A 19,581-nucleotide genomic window follows, 5' to 3' on the forward strand; every position below is an offset into this window, starting at 1 on the left:
TATTGTGATCCATCTGAAACATGTTTTCTTAAATGACCTGTAAGAACAGACTATGGTATGTTAAAATATTTCAATATCATCTGTAGGATCATCATAATTTTTATGTGCTTATTAAACTCAAAACATTGGTAGTGATGTTGGGCCATTGTACATTTAGCTGTAAATGTTTAGTTACCTCAACACTGCTGCTGTTTGATCAATATCTTTGGTTAGAATGGAAAGATACATCATGTGCATTGTTGCAAATTAGCTTAGCAATGCTGAGGCAGACCATGGACTAAGGAGTTGGAAGGGCAACTGTCTAATTATCTTAAACAACATTGCATGAAATTACTGGTTTTCATTAAAAGATCAATTTGAAGGACTTGGATTTAATGCAATCAGAGTGAACACAGAACTCATAGATAAGGTATGTGAAACCAAGAATAGATGAAATAAAGGATCAATGCAAACCTTGAAAGTCACACAGCAGTGCAAATTGATAACTGTGGGGTGTTGCAGGTATCCCCATTACAAGGAAATGGCATCTTGGACAACTTCACATTCACCATGAAGAATTCAATGGGTTCCATGAGAGAGCAGCCTTTCTCTGTGTACTTCGGTTACCGTTTTCAAGACTCCCAAGACGTATGGTTCACCCCAACCACAAGTGATGAGCCAACGGCTATATATCAGCTCCCAGCACGTTAGTATGATGCCCTGCACTCATTGCTTTAGAGATTAAGTATTATATTAAATCATTTATGTCAGGCCTGCTTGCAGGTAACACAAACTAGTTGCCAGTGTTAGAAAATTTTTATTGCAGATGTTTGAAAGGTATTAAAAAGATATTGTTGGTGAATATGGCAAAAATTGATGTGCAATAGAGCTGAATGTTTACGAGGTGCAGAGTTTGTCTTAAATAGAAAATGCTGTAAAGTTCATTTCTATTGCTTTTCTGAGCTATTGCAAGCTATGATATGTCTATTACATATTGTGTGTCATAAACATCACATACAAGGGTCAAAGGAGGAAGGTTGAGCACAGACCACCAGACCACAGCTGATTCCCAATTCATAGGATGTTACTGCATTGCACCATTTACCTGTACGCTCTTTTTAAGAAATCTAGACACATGAAATTTGGGATGCTTTTTTTTAGGGATAGCTTATATTTATATGAGATGAGACAACACCCTTTTAACTAATGTAGAAAGGACAGAGTACAGCCAATGCTGGTCCAGGAAAAGACATATTGCCCTCAGTCTACATCCATATATACTGTGTATGATATTCCATGGAAATTCATGATGGGAAACACCACTACAGAGTGTCAGTAACACAGCATTTGCTCCTGTCCACCAACACTAGGATTCTCGCTCTCCAACCCTCTTACTAAAATGGTCTAGTAATATAATCATGTATCCCCTGCTTATAGACTTTTCTATCTTACCCCCTGCATTTATATATACTGCTCATACTTTGATTATAATTTTGTTTTATGAAATTCTAGAAGTCACTGAATTTAAATAACATGATTTAGATTCTTGCACAATTTTTTTCTTTATGAACCAGGTTCCAACCAGGAGAAAGTGATACCAGTTGTGAAAGTCTGTGATGCCTATGGAATCTGTCAGAAAGACGAGGGTGACTCCTTAACTCTCAACCTTCCATCACAACTACCCTCAACTTTTCTTGTGTGAGTGCTCAAGCGGGTGATAACACTTCTATCAAATCTGAATTTGCAGTTTCACTTAAAACCTCACCTCCAGGTTTCAAATGGTGTATAAATTCAAAGCACTACACAATAGAAAAATAGCCATTGACATTATTTTAAAATAAAAATATTACATTGTAGATGTGATTTAGTATGCAGAAAAAACAACACATATAATAACCTTGAGGTATAATATTCTATATCCTGGTTGGGCTTATAGAAGATGACACTGGTTTATAGCAGTTTTGATTACTTGTCTATGGTAGCAGCTTAGTGGTTTGTTTCCCTGGTTGACATATATCACTAGTAGGCTTTATTGGGGCCTGTTGGATGGCCCTAGCCCATTAGTGGCTCAGGCAAGTGTTTAATAGTTGTGTCATTCTTGCTTGGCTTATTCTGCCCCCCAAAGCTCCACTTGATCCTCTTTAGAGAGTTTTTGTTAGAGTCTGTTGATAAGTGGTTATCATGTAGCATGTTGGTTGGCCATCAATGACTGAAAATCATCAGCTTGTAGCAACGGGTGGGACTTGTACCCAGGTCCTTCAAGACGCCGCACTCACATGCTGACCACTGCTTTGAACTGTCTAATTTTACTCATATTTTTAAGTGTTTATCTTTGTGAGAACTATTCACCAGTCTTAATTCTTTGCAGAAATATTGCTGGTAGTTTTGTAGATGACATGAAGTGTGATGATTGTCTGAAGTCAGCACTAAAACAGATAACAGACAAGCTGGCAACCATTGTTGCTATGAACTACAGCTCAGCGGCTGCAACACTCAATCAGGTAGTGGAAAATACCATTATCTCAGAACTACCAAACATCATGGCCAGGTGGGTTGTAGATTATCTTTTAGAATGATGGCTTATAGCTACCACACCACTGACATTATGCACTTCATTATCAGCATCATCAATAACCTGTAGCATTCCACTGCAGGACATCTCCAAGCATCTCCATTCATTTATATTATGCCTCTAGTAGATCCTGGTATTCTGTAAACATCTGAATTTCATCACACTATCTGCTGAACAGCCTTGCCTTGGATCTTTGGATATCATTTTTATCATAATTTGTTAAAGTTAGACAATAGCTTTCATGCTAAGTCAACCTCTTTATTTATTTATCTATTTATTTATTTATTTATTTTTTACATGAATGTATTGGGTGATTATCAGTTCAAATGTTCTAGTCTAATACTGTCAAAAAGGAATGTCACCTGTGTCCAAACCCGTTCTTTGCAAGGTGAAGAGGAGCTACCCCTTACCCGGCCAGGGAATCAAACACTTCCTTTTTTGCTCACATGCCAAGTGTACTAAACCACACCACTAATTGTATGCTTGATGAATTTTATGTAAAAATTAGAATTAAAAGCCTTTGATAGTTTCTTAATAGGGCTGAAGCTTCAAACTTATAATTGAATAAAAGAAAAATGAGTAAGAATATGTAAGCATGCTAATATATTTACCTTGTTCATAGGATGCAGAACAATCCAAGTTTGTCTCTGGATGTACTTGATGGTCTATTAGGATTTGTGCAAAAGTTTGGTGCCAGTCCAGAACTGAAGCAACTCTGGGGAACTCTGGCCTGGGAGAGTTTTTCCAACAAATTTGGATTACCTCCTCCAGTTATCAGTTATTCATCACCAGATACCAGGAAAGATGAAATGAGTGAAGAAGTTATATACTTTCCTAAAACAATGGATGATTTGGAAAATGCAAGAAATGGATATAAACCAAATGCTGCAGGTTTAAGGTAAGCATAACATTCTCTCTCTCTCTCTCTCTCTCTCTCTCTCTCTCTCTCTCTCTCTCTCTCTCTCTCTCTCTCTCTCTCTCTCTCTCTCTCTCTCTCTCTCTCTCTCTCTCTCTCTCTCTCTCTCTCTCTCTCTCTCTCTCTCTCTCTCTCTCTCTCTCTCTCTCTCTCTCTCTCTCTCTCTCTCTCTCTCTCTCTCTCTCTCTCTCTCTCTCTCTCTCTCTCTCTCTCTCTCTCTCTCTCTCTCTCTCTCTCTCTCTCTCTCTCTCTCTCTCTCTCTCTCTATCTCTCTCTCTCTCTCTCTCTCTCTCTCTCTCTCTCTCTCTCTCTCTCTCTCTCTCTCTCTCTCTCTCTCTCTCTCTCTCTCTCTCTCTCTCTCTCTCTCTCTCTCTCTCTCTCTCTCTCATTTTCAGTGTCTTCCTGCTCTACTATCCCAATCTCCCACCTGACAGTTCACCACCTTTCTTCATACTGCTCTATTGGTCTCATGCCTTCCTCCCATTATGCATTTGATCCCATTATTGTAAAATATAAACTAATTTGTATCACACCATGAAGAGTGTTCCTTTTTTCAGCTCAACTGATGTCAATGAGCCATCATTACAGAGAAGGACCAAAAGACAAACTCATTCCACCAGGGAAAACCTAGATGTGTCAAAACCTGAACCCATGACAGTAGGAGAGGTAAGTTATTTATAATTTTACATAATAATGTGTAGTAAATGCTATATTTTTTTCACACTTGACTTGTAAGACTAAAGTACCTAACAGTAAATATTATTCATTCAACAGACAAGAGTATATTTGAAAACATTTGAGACTTTGGTGAATGAAGCCACTTCAGACACAGTTCAAAATCACTTGAAGAATCTGCTGAACAGCCTGCCTCTGTAAGTAAGAATTGCCCTCTCTTGTAGGTGCTTGCATAGTTGACGATCATTTCTTCATACATTAGCTTGATCATGAGTGAGTAGTTTTGCCATAGTACAGATCATTTTTAGCCCATTCCACTCTTTCAGCACTTTAATAAAGTTCTGAAAGAAGTGTTCTAGCTGTTGAAGGGAACTGCAGAATTACATGTTTAAGTTATGCAGTTAGGAGTGGAATATGAAATTTAATGGGTTAAAGTATCATTGTTTGTAATTAGATGAAAGTAGAGTGTAATGCACTTGAGACTGTAGAATAAGGAGAGATGATCTCTTAAATAAAGAAAGAAAAATCATGCAAGATAAACTCTCACCAGAAAAGCAAGTAAATACTGTTGTCTTTCAAGTTTGTAGAATCACTCCCAGCTATTGCACATCTAAGTTCCATTTTGCCATCTGCACAGAACTAACAACAGCTACCAGGATATAGTTACTGGGATTTCCTCATCCTAATTTTTTTTTCCGTTTACTTTTAGTGTGAATTACAAAGTGGTGTCAAGAGATAGTGGAAAAGAGTATTGATACATTAACTTGAGATGAAATATATGGAAAAAAATTTAGTCCTAATCACTGATACTTGCTTACATTTGAACAGCATGTTGTCTGACTTATGTCGCCTGACAACAAGTGCACCAAAACAAGTGGTTGGAGACTTGATGAGCTTCACTGTGACAAATTCAGATCTCAAAAACGAAGCAGACAGTAAATTCTTTTTTGAAGAAAAATATACCAGCAGAGCTGACCTTGTAGAGAAGAACAGTTTTGTAAGTTTTCTTTGTATTGTCTGGTGGCACTGACCCATCAGTTTTTGGCCTTTAGGTTCACAAATTCACAATTTCATAACCAAGTTATACCTTTGTCTAGAATTTCTGTTAAATGACAAAACCAGCAATTGCAATATTGTTATATAATAATTGACATCTCATAGGTCTAGAATATCATGGCTTGGGTACCTGGTGGAAAATACTTGTCAATTAAATTATATATTTCTTTCTAGGTGGTATTTGGGGATGTCTTACTTGATTATGAGCAGTGGCCATGTAAGGAAAGTAGTACATCAGAGACTTCTATGTGTTATGGGGCTTGTCTGTCAACTGTTCTTTTGCAAGATGACTTTTGGTCAGTGGTAACTGGTGCCAGGACACCTGGTTCCCTCAGGTATGTGCAGGTTCCCTCAAGGGTTATCACTCTAACCCTTCAAATTACTCTCCTTTTACTTCCTTGTCTTTCTAAGCACCTCTAAGTGCCTCCGTGGTCTAGTGGTCAGTGTGCCTGGCTTTTACTTCATGGGCCAGGGTTCGAATCCCAGCCCGGGCAATCGGCATGCAGCTCACCCAGCTGTTCATCCTCCCTCTCAGGCTGGTCGATAAATGGGTACCTGAGGAAACCTGGGGAAGGTAAACTGTGGTAACCCAGATGTCACACTAGCCCTGTGTCCCGGGGTAATGGGCTCCCTCCCACCACAGGCTCAAGGGCCAATGTCACGGAGATGAGCACCGAGGCCACACGCTGCTACTGCGTGTGCCCCCGTGTCTGCCATGTCTTAAATAATTAACGTATGATTATGATTATATTCATGTAAAATGTATGCCTATGGGGAAGGAATAAACACTTACTTTCAGATCTATAAGTTGATACCATATAGCAGGAAAAAATAGAATGTAATTTTTTAACAAAACTCAACTTTCAATTTCTCTCTCATCTAATGACTTATGCTGCTGAAAAAATTACCAAAGAAACTTGAAGCAGAATCCTAAAGATTCATCCAAGGAAATTTTAAATTATGTAAGTCATTGGTTTCATGCCTATTTGTATATTGATTACTTGTTACAGTGAAAGGCAGGACAGTTATTTGGCACTAATATTTCCTTTCAGAACTTCAGTAGCAGGTGCATTCCTGCTTAATCCTGAGACAGGTGTGAAGGTTCCAGTGACTTCCAATGACAGGATCACATACAACATAAAGATAAATAATAGCACAAAACCTAGTGGTTACAGAATTGAGGTAAGATGACATTTTTATGTATCATTATTTTTCATGAAAATGTTGAAGCCATGTATCTGATACATAAGTACAGAGACTATAATAACTATTTATTATGGAACCTCTTTCTGTCATTCATTCAACAATAGTTTAGTAAACTATATAGAAAATCACATATTTGATTGTTTTAAAACTTTTTATTATTTTCCATATGTGAAATCTTATTTCCTATATAACCTCTTAAACGAAGCTTGTGAAGTTCAGTCCAGTTTCCTTTCATCAGTGTTATGGTTGGAATGAGCAAGAGTGGGATGACACTATTTGCAACACTGGCACAACAGAGGTATATGATGACCTCAAGAAAATGGTGTGTCACTGCAAGAAGACAGTTTATGTTGCGTAAGTGTTGTAAACTATGTGATTTTTTCTACAATGAACTAAAAAGGTAAAGCTCATATTTCATAAGAATGTGTTTATGCTTTTCCCCTCTCTATGATTATTAGTTCTGATTTGTAACCTCTTCCATTCAGTGTTTTATTTTTTAGTTATATGTTGCCATCCTTGCATCTTTCCTGCAATAATGTTTGGAATAAAAAATTTCCACAACAAAGTTAATTGCATTAAGTAGACTTTGTTTTCATAATTATGTAACTATTTTCATGGGAACCTTGCTCCTCAAATAAACTGGAGTTTTCAATGTTTTATTATTATTTTTTATTAACATGATTATTATTGTTATAATAATAATAATAATAATAATTATTATTATTATTATTATTATTGTTATTATTATTATTATTATTATTATTATTATTATTATTATTATTATTATTATTATTATTATTATTATTATTATTACTTAATTAATTAAGTTGATCATCTCTTCAACCTTTCCACTGTTGTTGAATTCTGACCTGGGCCTTATGAATGCTCATTAGAACAAAAAAGCTTCACCCATCTATCTCTCTCTATATCAGATGGATGCAGGGACATCCAGTATTTTCATTTCCATTTTTCGCTATATATGTACTCCAATTTGTTATGTATATAAAAAGACTACAAAAGACTGAATCAGCTGTGGTTCTTTTGTCAGAAAGAACTGAGACCAGGACTGTGTTTTTTTCAGAGGCAAGTAACACAAGTAAGACTGTGTCTCTTTTTTTTGAGAACCGCCTTGTAAACATTATTGTTTTTCTTGTTATCACCAAAAAAAACAAAAAAAACATCAAGCTAAAGATTAACATCTATTTTAAAATGTTTTATGATTTAAAGTCTGTAATATTTTCTTTTTCATTTTCAGTGGATTTCTGGTGAAGTTTTCAGTAACTCCAAAGATTACTGCTCCTAGTATTGAGGAAGAACCAGCAGATCAAACCACTGATTTTGCTCCACCTCCAAATTTCCTGCTACAGGATAAAAAGCATGTCACCATTATGTAAGTTTGTTTCGTATGTTTATGAGCCTGTGGCAGATTATATTTTTGTATATTTGGCCGTGAAAAAGCCGTAAGTGTGACGACTATGTCATCAAGATGACGGCAAATGGATACTATCCAAGCTGCACCCAGATGCTTCCTTCTAGCAAAGATTCTGTTACTCAAAAGAATATAAACATTATTGTAGAAACTTGGTATCTATTCTAACTTGATGTTACTGTCGAAAACACTGTTTTAGAAATAGTAATTGACAAGATCCTACTGTACTCCACTTGCATTGTAAGGAAAAATAGTAGGTTTCTTCCTCGAATTTTGTTTCAATAATGTTATCCTGAGGTCAGTTAATATATTCTAAATACATTTGTTGGGGGTTATTGTTTAAAAAGATATGTTATTTTTCAGCATATTTGGTAACTATGATGAAGTGGTTGGAAATAATAAAACTAAACTGGAAGAAATGTGGGCAGAAGAGTTTGCCATAACATTAGGCATTCCAGTAACATCAATCTACAATCTAACTATTTCTAGAGGTAAGTATAATAATTCTTACATAGTAGCTAGTTAGTAAGACTTTTATAGATAAGAGTGTTGAAGCTAACTTGGATTCCATAAGAATATAGTGAAAAAAACAGCCCAGATTTTTAATGCATTATACTATTCTTGGTGGCTAAGGCCAAGGTATATATTTGCTACCTCATTGTTGTCAGAGTAGTTTAAAATAATCAATGTGCCACCTTAAAACTCTATGCTGAAGGACTTTTATTATGAGTGACCAGAATTATCATTGTTCAATTCTTTCTTTCATAGGACCTGGGCTATTAAAATCAAATCATTCCTATTGTTCTCACACATCCATCATGACTTATTTATTGTCATTCACTAATTTATGGTAATTTATTTTACTAACTCAATATTCTTTCTCTTACAGGCAGTATTCAGGTCGACTTTGATATCCTACCGACATACACTCGTACATCTAGTCAGACAGCACATGAAGTCTTTGGCAACCTATATGAGCTGGTAAAGACTGGAACAATAACCTTAACTGGATTATCCAATGAACAGTTACCAGTGTTGCCTCAGGCCCTTGATGGCAGTATCCCACCTGTTGAAGGTATGAGTTGTTTTCGTTTTACAGTAACAGTGAATTGTTTAGGGTATGAAAGGGGTTTGATAGAGAGAGTAAACAGGAGCAGACCTGTGATTATGACTGGATTCAGGGGAAATGAAACCAGTAAAGAGTAAAGACAATAAAATAAGACAAAAAAATATGAAGGCAAATAACAGAATTAATAAGCAGAGGAAACCACAGAAGTACATTTGCCAACATGTGAACTGGCTCACCATTGTATGACCCCTCACCTGAACTTGGGAAATACCAGATAGGAGTAGATATCAAGACCTTTGAAAATTGAATACAAGTGAAATGGTATACCTTTAGAAATGTAGGGATTAGCAGAGTGGGTGATTGAAACACAAACAAGTGCAAGATGGTAGTGATCAAAAAGGATCTGAATGAACACATAAGAAACCTGCTTGAAATAACATTAGGGAAGATTTAGAAAATAAATTATATTATGAAGGTGATTACACAGTCATTCATGTATTTTCTGCTATGTCCACAGAAAAGAAAGACCCTACCAGGCTTCCACTAATTATTGGGGCTGTGGTTGGATCCATAGTCTTGATTGTCATTGTATTCATCTGTTTTGCCATCTACTTCAAGAACAAAAAGAAGATGGACAAAATTCAGCCCCTTCAGGTATGGGACACATTGCTGTTAGTTGCTATATATGTCTCTTGAACTATAACACTGATATTTGCTTTTCCCAAAAACTTCACCATCATAAAAGTCCACAAGTCTTCCTCTTTCTATCAGTTTTCGTAATTGGTGCTTTTCTGATGACCCAAGATCTTTTACATTACATACTTTCGTCCTCTTGCTCTACAGAGATGTCATTTTACATCAACACATATCATCCTTGAGCATTCTACTAGTATGCTCAACATATTTTTTGGTCCAACATTCTTACAGAAGATGGAAATATGCCTGTGCCTGTTTAGAAAGAGGTAAAGGCAGAGGGTGAGAATTAATGAGGAATGAAAGGCAAGGCACCTCTCCTTGGTGTGTAGGAACAAGTACAAGAAAGGCTCACAAAAATATAAACAAAAGAAGTGCAAATCACAACCCTTTTGAATGAAAAAGAAAAGGAATTAACATTACAAAATTGAGAACTTGTCATATTTTTATGCTTGGAGGTGGAGAAAACAGCAGCATATGTGTCCAGGTTCCTTGAAGACAACAACATCATTTCTGATGCTCAGCACGGTTTCAGAAATAAGCGCTCATGCTTAACCAATTTATTGGACTTCTTCCAAGCTATCTATAAAAACTGGGATAATCATATCCCCAGTGATGTTATATATCTAGACTTTCAAAAAGCCTTTGACAAAGTGCCACACGAAAGACTCCTCAAGAAACTTAAGTCGGTGGGGTTAGGCGACAATCTGACAGCGTGGATCAAAGACTGGCTCACTGGAAGAAAACAACGAGTTGTACTCAACGGACAGGTCTCCGAGTGGCTCCCGGTCACAAGTGGAGTGCCACAGGGGTCAGTGCTGGGACCCATACTCTTCATCATATATATCAACGACCTAGAACTAGGATTAAAATCCAATCTTTCAAAATTTGCCGACGACACAAAGGTGGGTGGGAAGGCCCTCACGACAGCAGACTGCGAAATTATCCAGAGACCTGGACCAGATCACTCTGTGGTCAGAAAAATGGCAGATGTCCTTCAACACTACCAAATGTAAAGTAATGCATATCGGATCCAGAAACAGCAACCACACATATAACATGGGTGGCGAACCACTACATGTAGTGCAAGAGGAAAGAGACTTCGGGGTCATCATCATCAGTAACTTGAAACAAACAAAACACTGCAAGTCCGCCTGTAAGAAAGCCAATACAATGCTCGGGTTCATAGTGAGGAACTTCGAATACAAGACACCGGGAGTTATGTTATCCTTGTATAATTCGCTGGTAAGGCCCCACCTGGAATGCGCCATGCAATTCTGGTCTCCAAATTACAGGAAAGACATTGAATTACTTGAGAGAGTACAGCGCCGCGCCATGAAGATGATACCATCACTGAGGACGAAGCCCTACGAAGAGCGACTCGAGCGACTCAACCTCTTCACGTTGGAAAAGAGACGACCGCGGGGAGACATGATACAAGTCTTTAAGTACCTGAACAAGCTCAGCAACGTTGATCATTCAAAACTCTTCACACTACAACCTAACCCGAGGACAAGAAACAATGGAAAAACAATTCAAGCAAAGCGATGCAATACCGACATCGGCAGGAGTTATTTCTCGAATAGAGTTGTTCACCATTGGAACAGCCTTCCTGCAGAAGTGGTTAGCGCAGAGACCATCAACTCCTTCAAGAAATGCATTGATCGCCACTGAACGTATCCAAGAGTAGATACACAAGTGCTTTAATCCTTCCCTGCAAGCCACTCCTATGGCAAACGGATTGATTAAATCACTGAAAGCAGGCAGCCTAGTAATGAGCCAACAGGCTTTCTGCTGCCTGCTAGTCCATGTTTCCATGTTTCCATCTGGGGTGAGAGGTCAACTAAGATTGGGGTCACAATCTAAAGGCTAAGGACAACCACCAATGCCCCTTAAAGAACTAGTGCTGTAGGCCTTGCACACATTCCTTCCTGACACCTTTTCCTCTTCATCTCAGATAATCTTGCCAAAACAGATTTATTATTTTTTCTCTTTTTATCTGACAGATGGGAGAGACTAAGCAGCCAACATACAGCTCCATCCACTTTGAGCAAATGCTGGATGGCACCATTGCTTCTCTAGCCAAGCACCGAAATGCAAGCAAGTATGAATTTACGCGCATTTTATCTTGTCATTGTTCTTTACATGATAGCTTTGTATCATTATCAGTTGGTTTACACATGTCAAGAATTGCACTGCATTGTTCAGGCTGTTTTTAAGGTGTTCAGCTGATGAATGCAGTCTCCTTTCACATGCTAAATATGACTTTATATAAATAATTATTCAAGACAATCTAACTTATTATTTTCTAGCTCTGTATATTCATGGACCAGACATTAATCCTGAGCACTTCTTCCTCCCTAGTCGCAGCCTCTCCTCAGGGGGCTCCTATGCTGATGAGGGCATTTACATAGAGAGACGCTCAACACCCAGTTCCCGAGGCGGGTCCGGCACCCAGTCGAGTGGAAAACTAAGTCATGACTCAGGCTTAGAAGAGGTGCCTGAGGCCTTCCTCTACCAGAGCCCCAGCAAGGAGCAGCTTGAGAGCTCAGGGCCCATACCAGAACACATTGTAAGTTGATAATATATTTGAATAATTTTATTTCTTTATTTCCAGCACAGAAAAGGAGCCTGGTTGGTGTCTCAAGAAATGTAATTTTTTCTTTCAGCATTTTGTACTAACCTCTCCAGGGTCAAATGATTTGATGAAAACTCTTTTTGGAAAAAAAAACAGTCTTCTAACATCCATTTTGTGTGGAAAACATTTTTTCAGTTTAAATGGACAGATACTCAACCACTGAATTCCTATTATTCCTTAAGCAACAATGATATTGATCTTCTGCATCTATTAGACATGGAACATTTCCAAAGCACTCTTTATGGTACTATTGTAACTGTATAGACTGTTTTAGCATCGGAGAAAAATCTATCAACAGCAGCAGAGCCTGCCAAGGTCAGTCAGCCACTGCCACTGAATTATAGTTATATGTCTCCATGATTCAGTCTGAACTCACATTATCATAATTTTGAGGTTTAAAAGTAACACACTACACAGGCTGGCTAGTGTAAAGTTGATATTGATACCTGATACATTCGTCATAGCGTCATAGCTTCACTACACTGCTCTGAAGGAGGACACGTCATGTTTAGATAAACCATTCCGTGTTTCGCTTATGTTTTTTCTGTGTATAGTCTGTTTATACCACCATGTTCATGAGACCTACTTTCATAGTATGAAATGATTTATATCAGTAATGACACAGTATTCGCTGCAAATACCAGCTATGTGCAAAAGTTGTATAAACATTTCACAGACCTGTTCTTTCAATTGTACTCTCATTATTTCTTTACTTTTTTTTACCAAGTTGTGATAAACATGTTTAGGATCTACTGCTGCATTTAATGGTGTAAAGTAAAATTGCCTATCTTGTATAAGAGCTGAGCTAAGGTAAATGAACTAGAAACATATAACACAAAGAGCATGTGCAAGTGTCTGTCACCTCTATGAAAAATGAGAGAGGAAGCTAGCCAATCAGGTGCAGCATTACAAATGATGCATAGGGAACACTTGGTTTGAACAAACTATAGTTTTGCCTTTGAAAATATACCATCTCAGCAGTAGGTAACCATGATAAGAACTATCATAACGTTTTGGTGCAAAAGATGCAATTATTTTTGTAGAAAAAACACTGTATTCTATTCACCAAAAATAAAAAGAATGTGCCTCGAGTCATATTGTACCTTGTACACCAAAGTCTTCAAACTTGTGTACCGGTAGTCAATCTCTAGGCATGGCTCTACAGCAGCAAATGGGGCATGTGGCAGTGGTCAGAAAAGAGGCTGACAGGAGCAAAATGGGCCAGGTGGCAGCACTTCGAAGGGACAGGGCAGGCAAGAGCAAAGTAGGCTGGGTGCCGGAACTCAGAAACGGAGGTGGATGGGAACAAAGTGAGCCAGGTGATGGTGCTCAGAAGGGGAGGCTGACGGTAGTGGGGCAAGCCAGGCGTGTGTTCATTTGGGAGGAAACTCGCTGCCACCACCACTAAATTTACATTTTCATTCTTAGTATGTAATGATTATGTTCACTGAAGTTAACTCCTTTAACAATTGTATTTGAATTATCCTCACAATGCACTTGCAGCTGAAATACATTGTAAATCTAGACATAATAACACTCAGTACTTGAAAATTAATGCTTTTTAATTAAGTGCATCATTTTATTTTATAATTAAATTAAATTGTTTCTTATTAGTAGCATTTACCTAGATGATACATGAATAAATAATTCTACTTTCTGAATAAATAATCAGCACATGATTTCCTGTGACTGTTGCAGGATTATGAGGATTATGACATGCGTGGCCTAAGGTTGGGTCATGCACTCCCAGGAAAACCTGATTATTTGTTATGTGAGTTGCCAAATAGCCTGACTGGATATGACATATAATCAGGTTCCTATGTGAGTAGATAACTGTAGAGCTGCCACGCAACCTCCTCCTGTAGATGCTGTTTGGCAAACTAAATTTATCTGTCTTGCTACCAATTTCATTCTTTTGATCTCATCAGTATGTAGAATACCTGACTCTATCTTTACCTCATTACGGCTGAATGCTTGGCTCATTTGATTTTGAGCTAAATTCATAAGTGACAAATTTTCCTCTCTGTTGCATTGTTGATTGGCTCATCCTTTCTGTTGCTTCTGATACATATCTCATGCATATGTATTCTTAAAACTGCCTTTTCTATGGATAAATTAATATTCATTGTTAAAGTATAGATATAATAAAGAATACTGCTCATTTAAATAGGTATGAGTATAAATTTTATGAAGCATTATCAGTGATTTGTATTTAAAGTGATAGTATCTAACATTACCATTTTAGCTGAGATTGAAATTCATAAATATGTTGACTCTCCTACCAATGGGTGGCAAGTAAAAAAAAAGTTCATCATTATTTGATCAGTCATCATCAATACTCCATAAGCTGTTGACAGTGTGGAGAAAATTGATATAGTACTTTGCTCACTTCTGAAGATTCCTCCTCATAGATGCCTTTCATATTTTAAACTGCAAAATAAAAATGCCTAAATATGAAGAAAACACTCCACATACAGATATTAACAAGTGATTGTAAGACAATAACATGGCTCTTTTTTATTTATGTTTAAAGATTGCCTTTATGGGGAATATTTTGTACCATTACATTTGCCTTTTAGGAAAGTCAGTAGAAATCATAAGAAACCTAAGAAATCACTTGGTGCATTAATATTAATTAGCTCTTTGTAGCTAGAAAATGTTCAATGCGTTGCAACATATTTCATTAATATTTCATTTGCTACACTTTACCATGTACAAGATTTTTTTACAGGCTTTTAGTTGATTTATGAATTTTGTAGACTTATTTTGGTAAAGGCAATCAGATGAATATTTAAGCATTTAGATGCTTTGCTTTGCCAACCTTTATTGTGACATAACTAAACCTGAGTTCCAATTGCAGGCTCTGAAACACAGTATTTTTATGCTGGCCTTCATACTTGTAGGGCCACATTTCCAGCATGCATGATTAACAGCCATTTTCTCAGAAGTTAGACAAGAAAAATGAACAGACTCCTCTGACAAGGTGCCTCACTATTACAGTTTCAGAAGATTGAAAAGAGTGCACATGGCTTCCTCCCTGGGTCACCTGAGGAGCCAGTCACAACTCACCATAAGTGGTGACTCTTAAAACATTAGCAGAGATCCAGATTCACCAGGACATCTTAAAAGTGTGACCTGTTAAAGGTGCTATAGGAAAGGAACAAAGTCTCATTAAGTACACTAATCAATCACCTCACTAGTAACTGACTGTGAATGCAAAAAACGATGTTGGACTATAAGCTAATTGGAATCAGTTTTGTAGAACTAGCTGCTTGTCTACCTATGTTATGGTCACCTTTTGCAGTAGAATTCTCAGATATGAAATATTCATGCATAAACCTTTTCTTTCATTATAATAATTTCACTTGAGAACCTTCCAATAATGGCATCAATCAGTAGCAATATGCTATTGAAAGTAGTGGCTATGTAGCAGCTTTAGCTATTTTGCTAGAAGGTATCATAAAGTCAGAGAAGTATAGTTGAAAATTTGTACCTAAATTTTGATGCTAAAGATTGTATCATAGGTATTGCTCGATAGAATTTCAATGTTATTATTGGAAGATTCAAAACTATGGATGGCAGTACAGGGTAATGTTATTTAGTGCTTAACTGACTTGCACTGCACAAATATAAAGGATGAAAAAACTAACCCATTTCAAACCATTTCTTTATTGCATTATTATTTTTCAGGGTATGGTGCTCTACTTTATTATTTTTTTTCTAATTATTTTTATCTCTATTACATCACTTACCAAGTAGAGCATTGCACATTCAGGTTAGGGTAGCTTAAAAATTGTAGATTTTTTAAAGAAATCTCCCTTCAATAAAGGAATCAAATTGGACAAAGTGATTGTCATAAGGAAAAGAAAAACAATTATTTGCTGAGTGACATTTCTAAAACTCACAACTACTTTAATAATTTTATTCCTGAAATCAATTTACAATTAAGAGAAACCAGCTATCGTCATTCCCTGTTGAATTTATTCTACAAGAACTGTAAAAATAACCAGATAAAGTCACCACTCTATCACTGTAATGAAGATCCAAATACTCCTGGCCATAAAAAGTGCCAGTTGTGTACAGAATATTTGCATTTCATTCATGTATGTAAGTTCTGCTCTTTGCTTTAAGAAAAGAGTCCTGTATTATAATTTGACCCCTTTAATCTGAAAATTTGTAACAACCAGATAAGTGATGATAAGAACTTTTCTTACCATGCTAAATATTGCTCATTTGTATTCAATGTTTAGAATCTAAAAGCATTTAATTTACTCAGATTGAATATTGCTTTCAATAACTTGTGTAAAGCCTTAATTATGAGTGGACTATTAAACTATGGTAGGACATTTCATTACACTGGTTTCAAGTGGTAAATTATCTCTCAGCACCTGTAAAGGTAAAGTTGAGGGCAAACATTAAGCTGCTCTAGGCCTCAGTGCTCATCTCAGTCTCATTGGTCCTTGAGCCTGTGGTGGGTAAGAATGCATTATCCTGGAACACAGGACAAGTGTGATGTCTGGGTTTCCCCAGGGACTCATTTATCAACCAGGTCAAAAGGGAGGATGAACAGCTTGTTGAACTGGGGGCTAACTACCCTGGTTGGGATCAAACCTGGGCTCACAGTTTCTTAGCTAAACCACTACACTTGGATTGCATTAAAACTCAGTTTTAGTTGAAACTAAAAGAAAATAACCAAGTAAACTGGATTTTGTTATTATGATACCACTTTATTGCATAACCCCAAAACTTGTTTTCATAAGTGTTCTACCTCCAGTCCACCAGCATTGAATTTGAGAATGAAAATATAGATACCATGTAGCAATCTATTTGAGTAGATTATGGGTGATGTAATTCAGCCTCTTACATGCTGTACAGCATACAACTGTCTTGACATATAATGGCCTGTGCAGAATATGTGTTTCTAAAGCCAAGGTTAAGGTAAAGTTGAGAGCACTTGCCATTAGTTGCGCTTGGCCACGGTGCCTATCTCCATACCATATGCCCTTGAGCTTGTGGTGGGTGAGAACCTATTAACCCTCGGCACAGGGCCGGTGCAACATTCGGGTTACCACAGCTTATCTTTCCCAGGTTTCCCCACTACCCATTTATTGAACATGCCAAAAGTAAGGATGAACAGCTGAAAAGCCATAAATGGACATTTTTTATTTAAGTACCTCATACTTGTGCTTTGATCATAATTGTAGGGTATTTTGCATTTTATGTGCTTTAAAGCTTTGATATTATATTTTAACTAAAAAATGCTGTTAATAGGATCAAACATGAGACAGAGTGGCCCACTTGAATTTCATACCACTTCTTTAATTTCAGTAATTTTTAAGCTATATTAATCTTAAGCCTCAACTTAAAAAAAAAAAAAAAAAAATAGAAATTCAGAAAGTTCTGATACTGGCCAAAATTTACTGCTGTATTCATAATCATAATTTTATAAGTTTTAATGTTACTGCTCTGCTTTTTGTAGTCTATATTTGTTGTACTATTTCTTCATAATTCCTTATTTATACATGAACTATATGTAGCTGATATGCCATTACTAATTGCTTACATGCATGGATAGATTTGCCAGTATTTGCTTGCTTTGTACAAAGTACACAGGAGCTTTTAGGTGTAACATTTTTATTGATGAAATGCATGACAAAGGGTTCCTTGATTTAAGAAGTGAAAAAAATCCTCTAGTCATAATTTTAAAATATGTAATTTGACCACAATAATAAGCTATCTCTTATTGTGTGATAACCTTCCTTTAGCAATGTGTTTTCTGTGCTTACAGTTGAAGAAGATCCAGATGGAGAGGGAGGCTCTGCCAGGAACCCCAGGGGACATGGCTTAAATGTGGTCGACACTCAATCCTGACTTCATTTCCTGCTCTGTCAGTAACCAGCTATTGATAATACGTAGAGACCATCAAACCTTCACGTAACACATGTAAAGATAACTGCAATTACATGTCTACAAAGATTTAATACCCAGATTCCACTTGCCCAACATCCACATGACCTCTGCGTGTCATGAAACACACAAGATATTGATCCAGACCCCAAAAGGAAGCAGATGTCACCATTACTGGGGACCAAACCTATGACCAACAGAAGGAAGCCACTTCTCTAATCATTCGGCCAAGGAGTCACCCCACTCGCTAAATGGGTTTGGGGGATTTTCACATCAGGCGGGTCACTACATGGTTCCCTTTCCTATCTATATTAATTTCTGTATGTTTCCTACTGAAACTTCCATTTTCTATGTACTACTCCATAGAGAGTATAGGCCATCCATCTCCTGTTTCCCAACACTGGGGAGACACAGGAGAGGATTCCACCAATTTACTCACCTCTTGTATTGCCAAATATCACTTTTCCATACATCCATGTGATTTCTGTGTGTTATGAAACACGTGAGAAATTGAGAAAGAGAGAAATAAATGTTTCCAATGCCCTACGACTTGATCAGCCAGATGGGAAGCCACTTCTCTAACCAGTCTGTCGAAGAGGTACCCCTCTCACTAAGTGGGTTTGGGGGGCTTTCCGCATTAGTCGGGTCACTACAGAGTGTAGGAAGATCAGAATTATTACAGCCAAGGATACTAACACTTGTGATACCAGGAAATTAGCATGTTGACTTTGTGGTTGTCAACTTAAATACAGTATTACAACTATCAAAATTGTAGTTATTGACATTTCTAACCTTTCTTTCCATGCCTTGAATCGGCAGGTTTGATAATTCCTTAATCAGTTCTTACCTTGTGAACTTTTACATGACATTTTTTTAGACAAATTTGATATATCCTTAATTTTTCTTTAGCTTAGCTGACTGATTTTATTATAATGTTCTAACAATAAAAGCATGGTGTCCAAAATGTGACCACCACCCAGCAGTGTGTGATTGATGCATATATAAGCATCAGTGTGACTCCTTCAGAACTGGATATAAAAGGTAGGACAAAGGTTTGGTTAGGTAACCTAGTTCTTTGGTTGCCCTCACCTACATAAAATATGTAGTACTCAAAAAAATTATCGCTACTATATTATTTGTAGTTATCCCTGTATAATTTTTAATATGGTAGCTAGATAACAGAATATGGGATAAAATTAAAATTTTCTCTAATTTCATGATAGCTGTAACTCACAGCAGTATGGAACTATATGGCTGATAGTGCTGACATGCTGCTCTGCGGGGTGATCGCCCATCCAACAACTCGATCAAGAAAAGATTGAATATAAAATTACCTGGATTCCTTAATATATATATATATATATATATATATATATATATATATATATATATATATATATATATATATATATATATATTTTTTTTTTCCAGTGTGTCAGAC

General features: G+C 36.9%; 1 protein-coding gene across 6 annotated transcripts in view; it reads left to right on the plus strand.

Annotated features, from left to right (window-relative positions):
- The window catches only part of LOC127004154 (uncharacterized), a 62,152-nt gene extending 43,074 nt beyond the window's left edge, over positions 1-19,078 (plus strand). For 3 of the 6 annotated variants that reach the window (XM_050871604.1, XM_050871605.1, XM_050871606.1), the window contains exons 42-59: positions 502-685; positions 1,554-1,677; positions 2,348-2,527; positions 3,174-3,449; positions 4,025-4,133; positions 4,242-4,339; positions 4,971-5,139; positions 5,373-5,533; positions 6,251-6,380; positions 6,643-6,758; positions 7,660-7,794; positions 8,197-8,324; positions 8,723-8,908; positions 9,420-9,556; positions 11,602-11,699; positions 11,960-12,167; positions 13,932-14,004; positions 18,022-19,077. In XM_050871604.1, the coding sequence (XP_050727561.1) occupies positions 502-685; positions 1,554-1,677; positions 2,348-2,527; positions 3,174-3,449; positions 4,025-4,133; positions 4,242-4,339; positions 4,971-5,139; positions 5,373-5,533; positions 6,251-6,380; positions 6,643-6,758; positions 7,660-7,794; positions 8,197-8,324; positions 8,723-8,908; positions 9,420-9,556; positions 11,602-11,699; positions 11,960-12,167; positions 13,932-14,004; positions 18,022-18,104 (2,595 nt within the window). In that variant the 3' untranslated portion in view covers positions 18,105-19,077. Of the gene's footprint in view, positions 1-501; positions 686-1,553; positions 1,678-2,347; positions 2,528-3,173; positions 3,450-4,024; positions 4,134-4,241; positions 4,340-4,970; positions 5,140-5,372; positions 5,534-6,250; positions 6,381-6,642; positions 6,759-7,659; positions 7,795-8,196; positions 8,325-8,722; positions 8,909-9,419; positions 9,557-11,601; positions 11,700-11,959; positions 12,168-13,931; positions 14,055-15,233; positions 15,378-18,021 lie in introns of all 6 variants that reach the window. The other 3 variants (XR_007757664.1, XM_050871607.1, XM_050871608.1) reach the window with 3 other exon arrangements.
- Positions 19,079-19,581: the final 503 nt, after the last annotated feature.

Source organism: Eriocheir sinensis, chromosome 27, assembly GCF_024679095.1.
Source record: "Eriocheir sinensis breed Jianghai 21 chromosome 27, ASM2467909v1, whole genome shotgun sequence".
NCBI lineage: Eukaryota > Metazoa > Arthropoda > Malacostraca > Decapoda > Varunidae > Eriocheir > Eriocheir sinensis.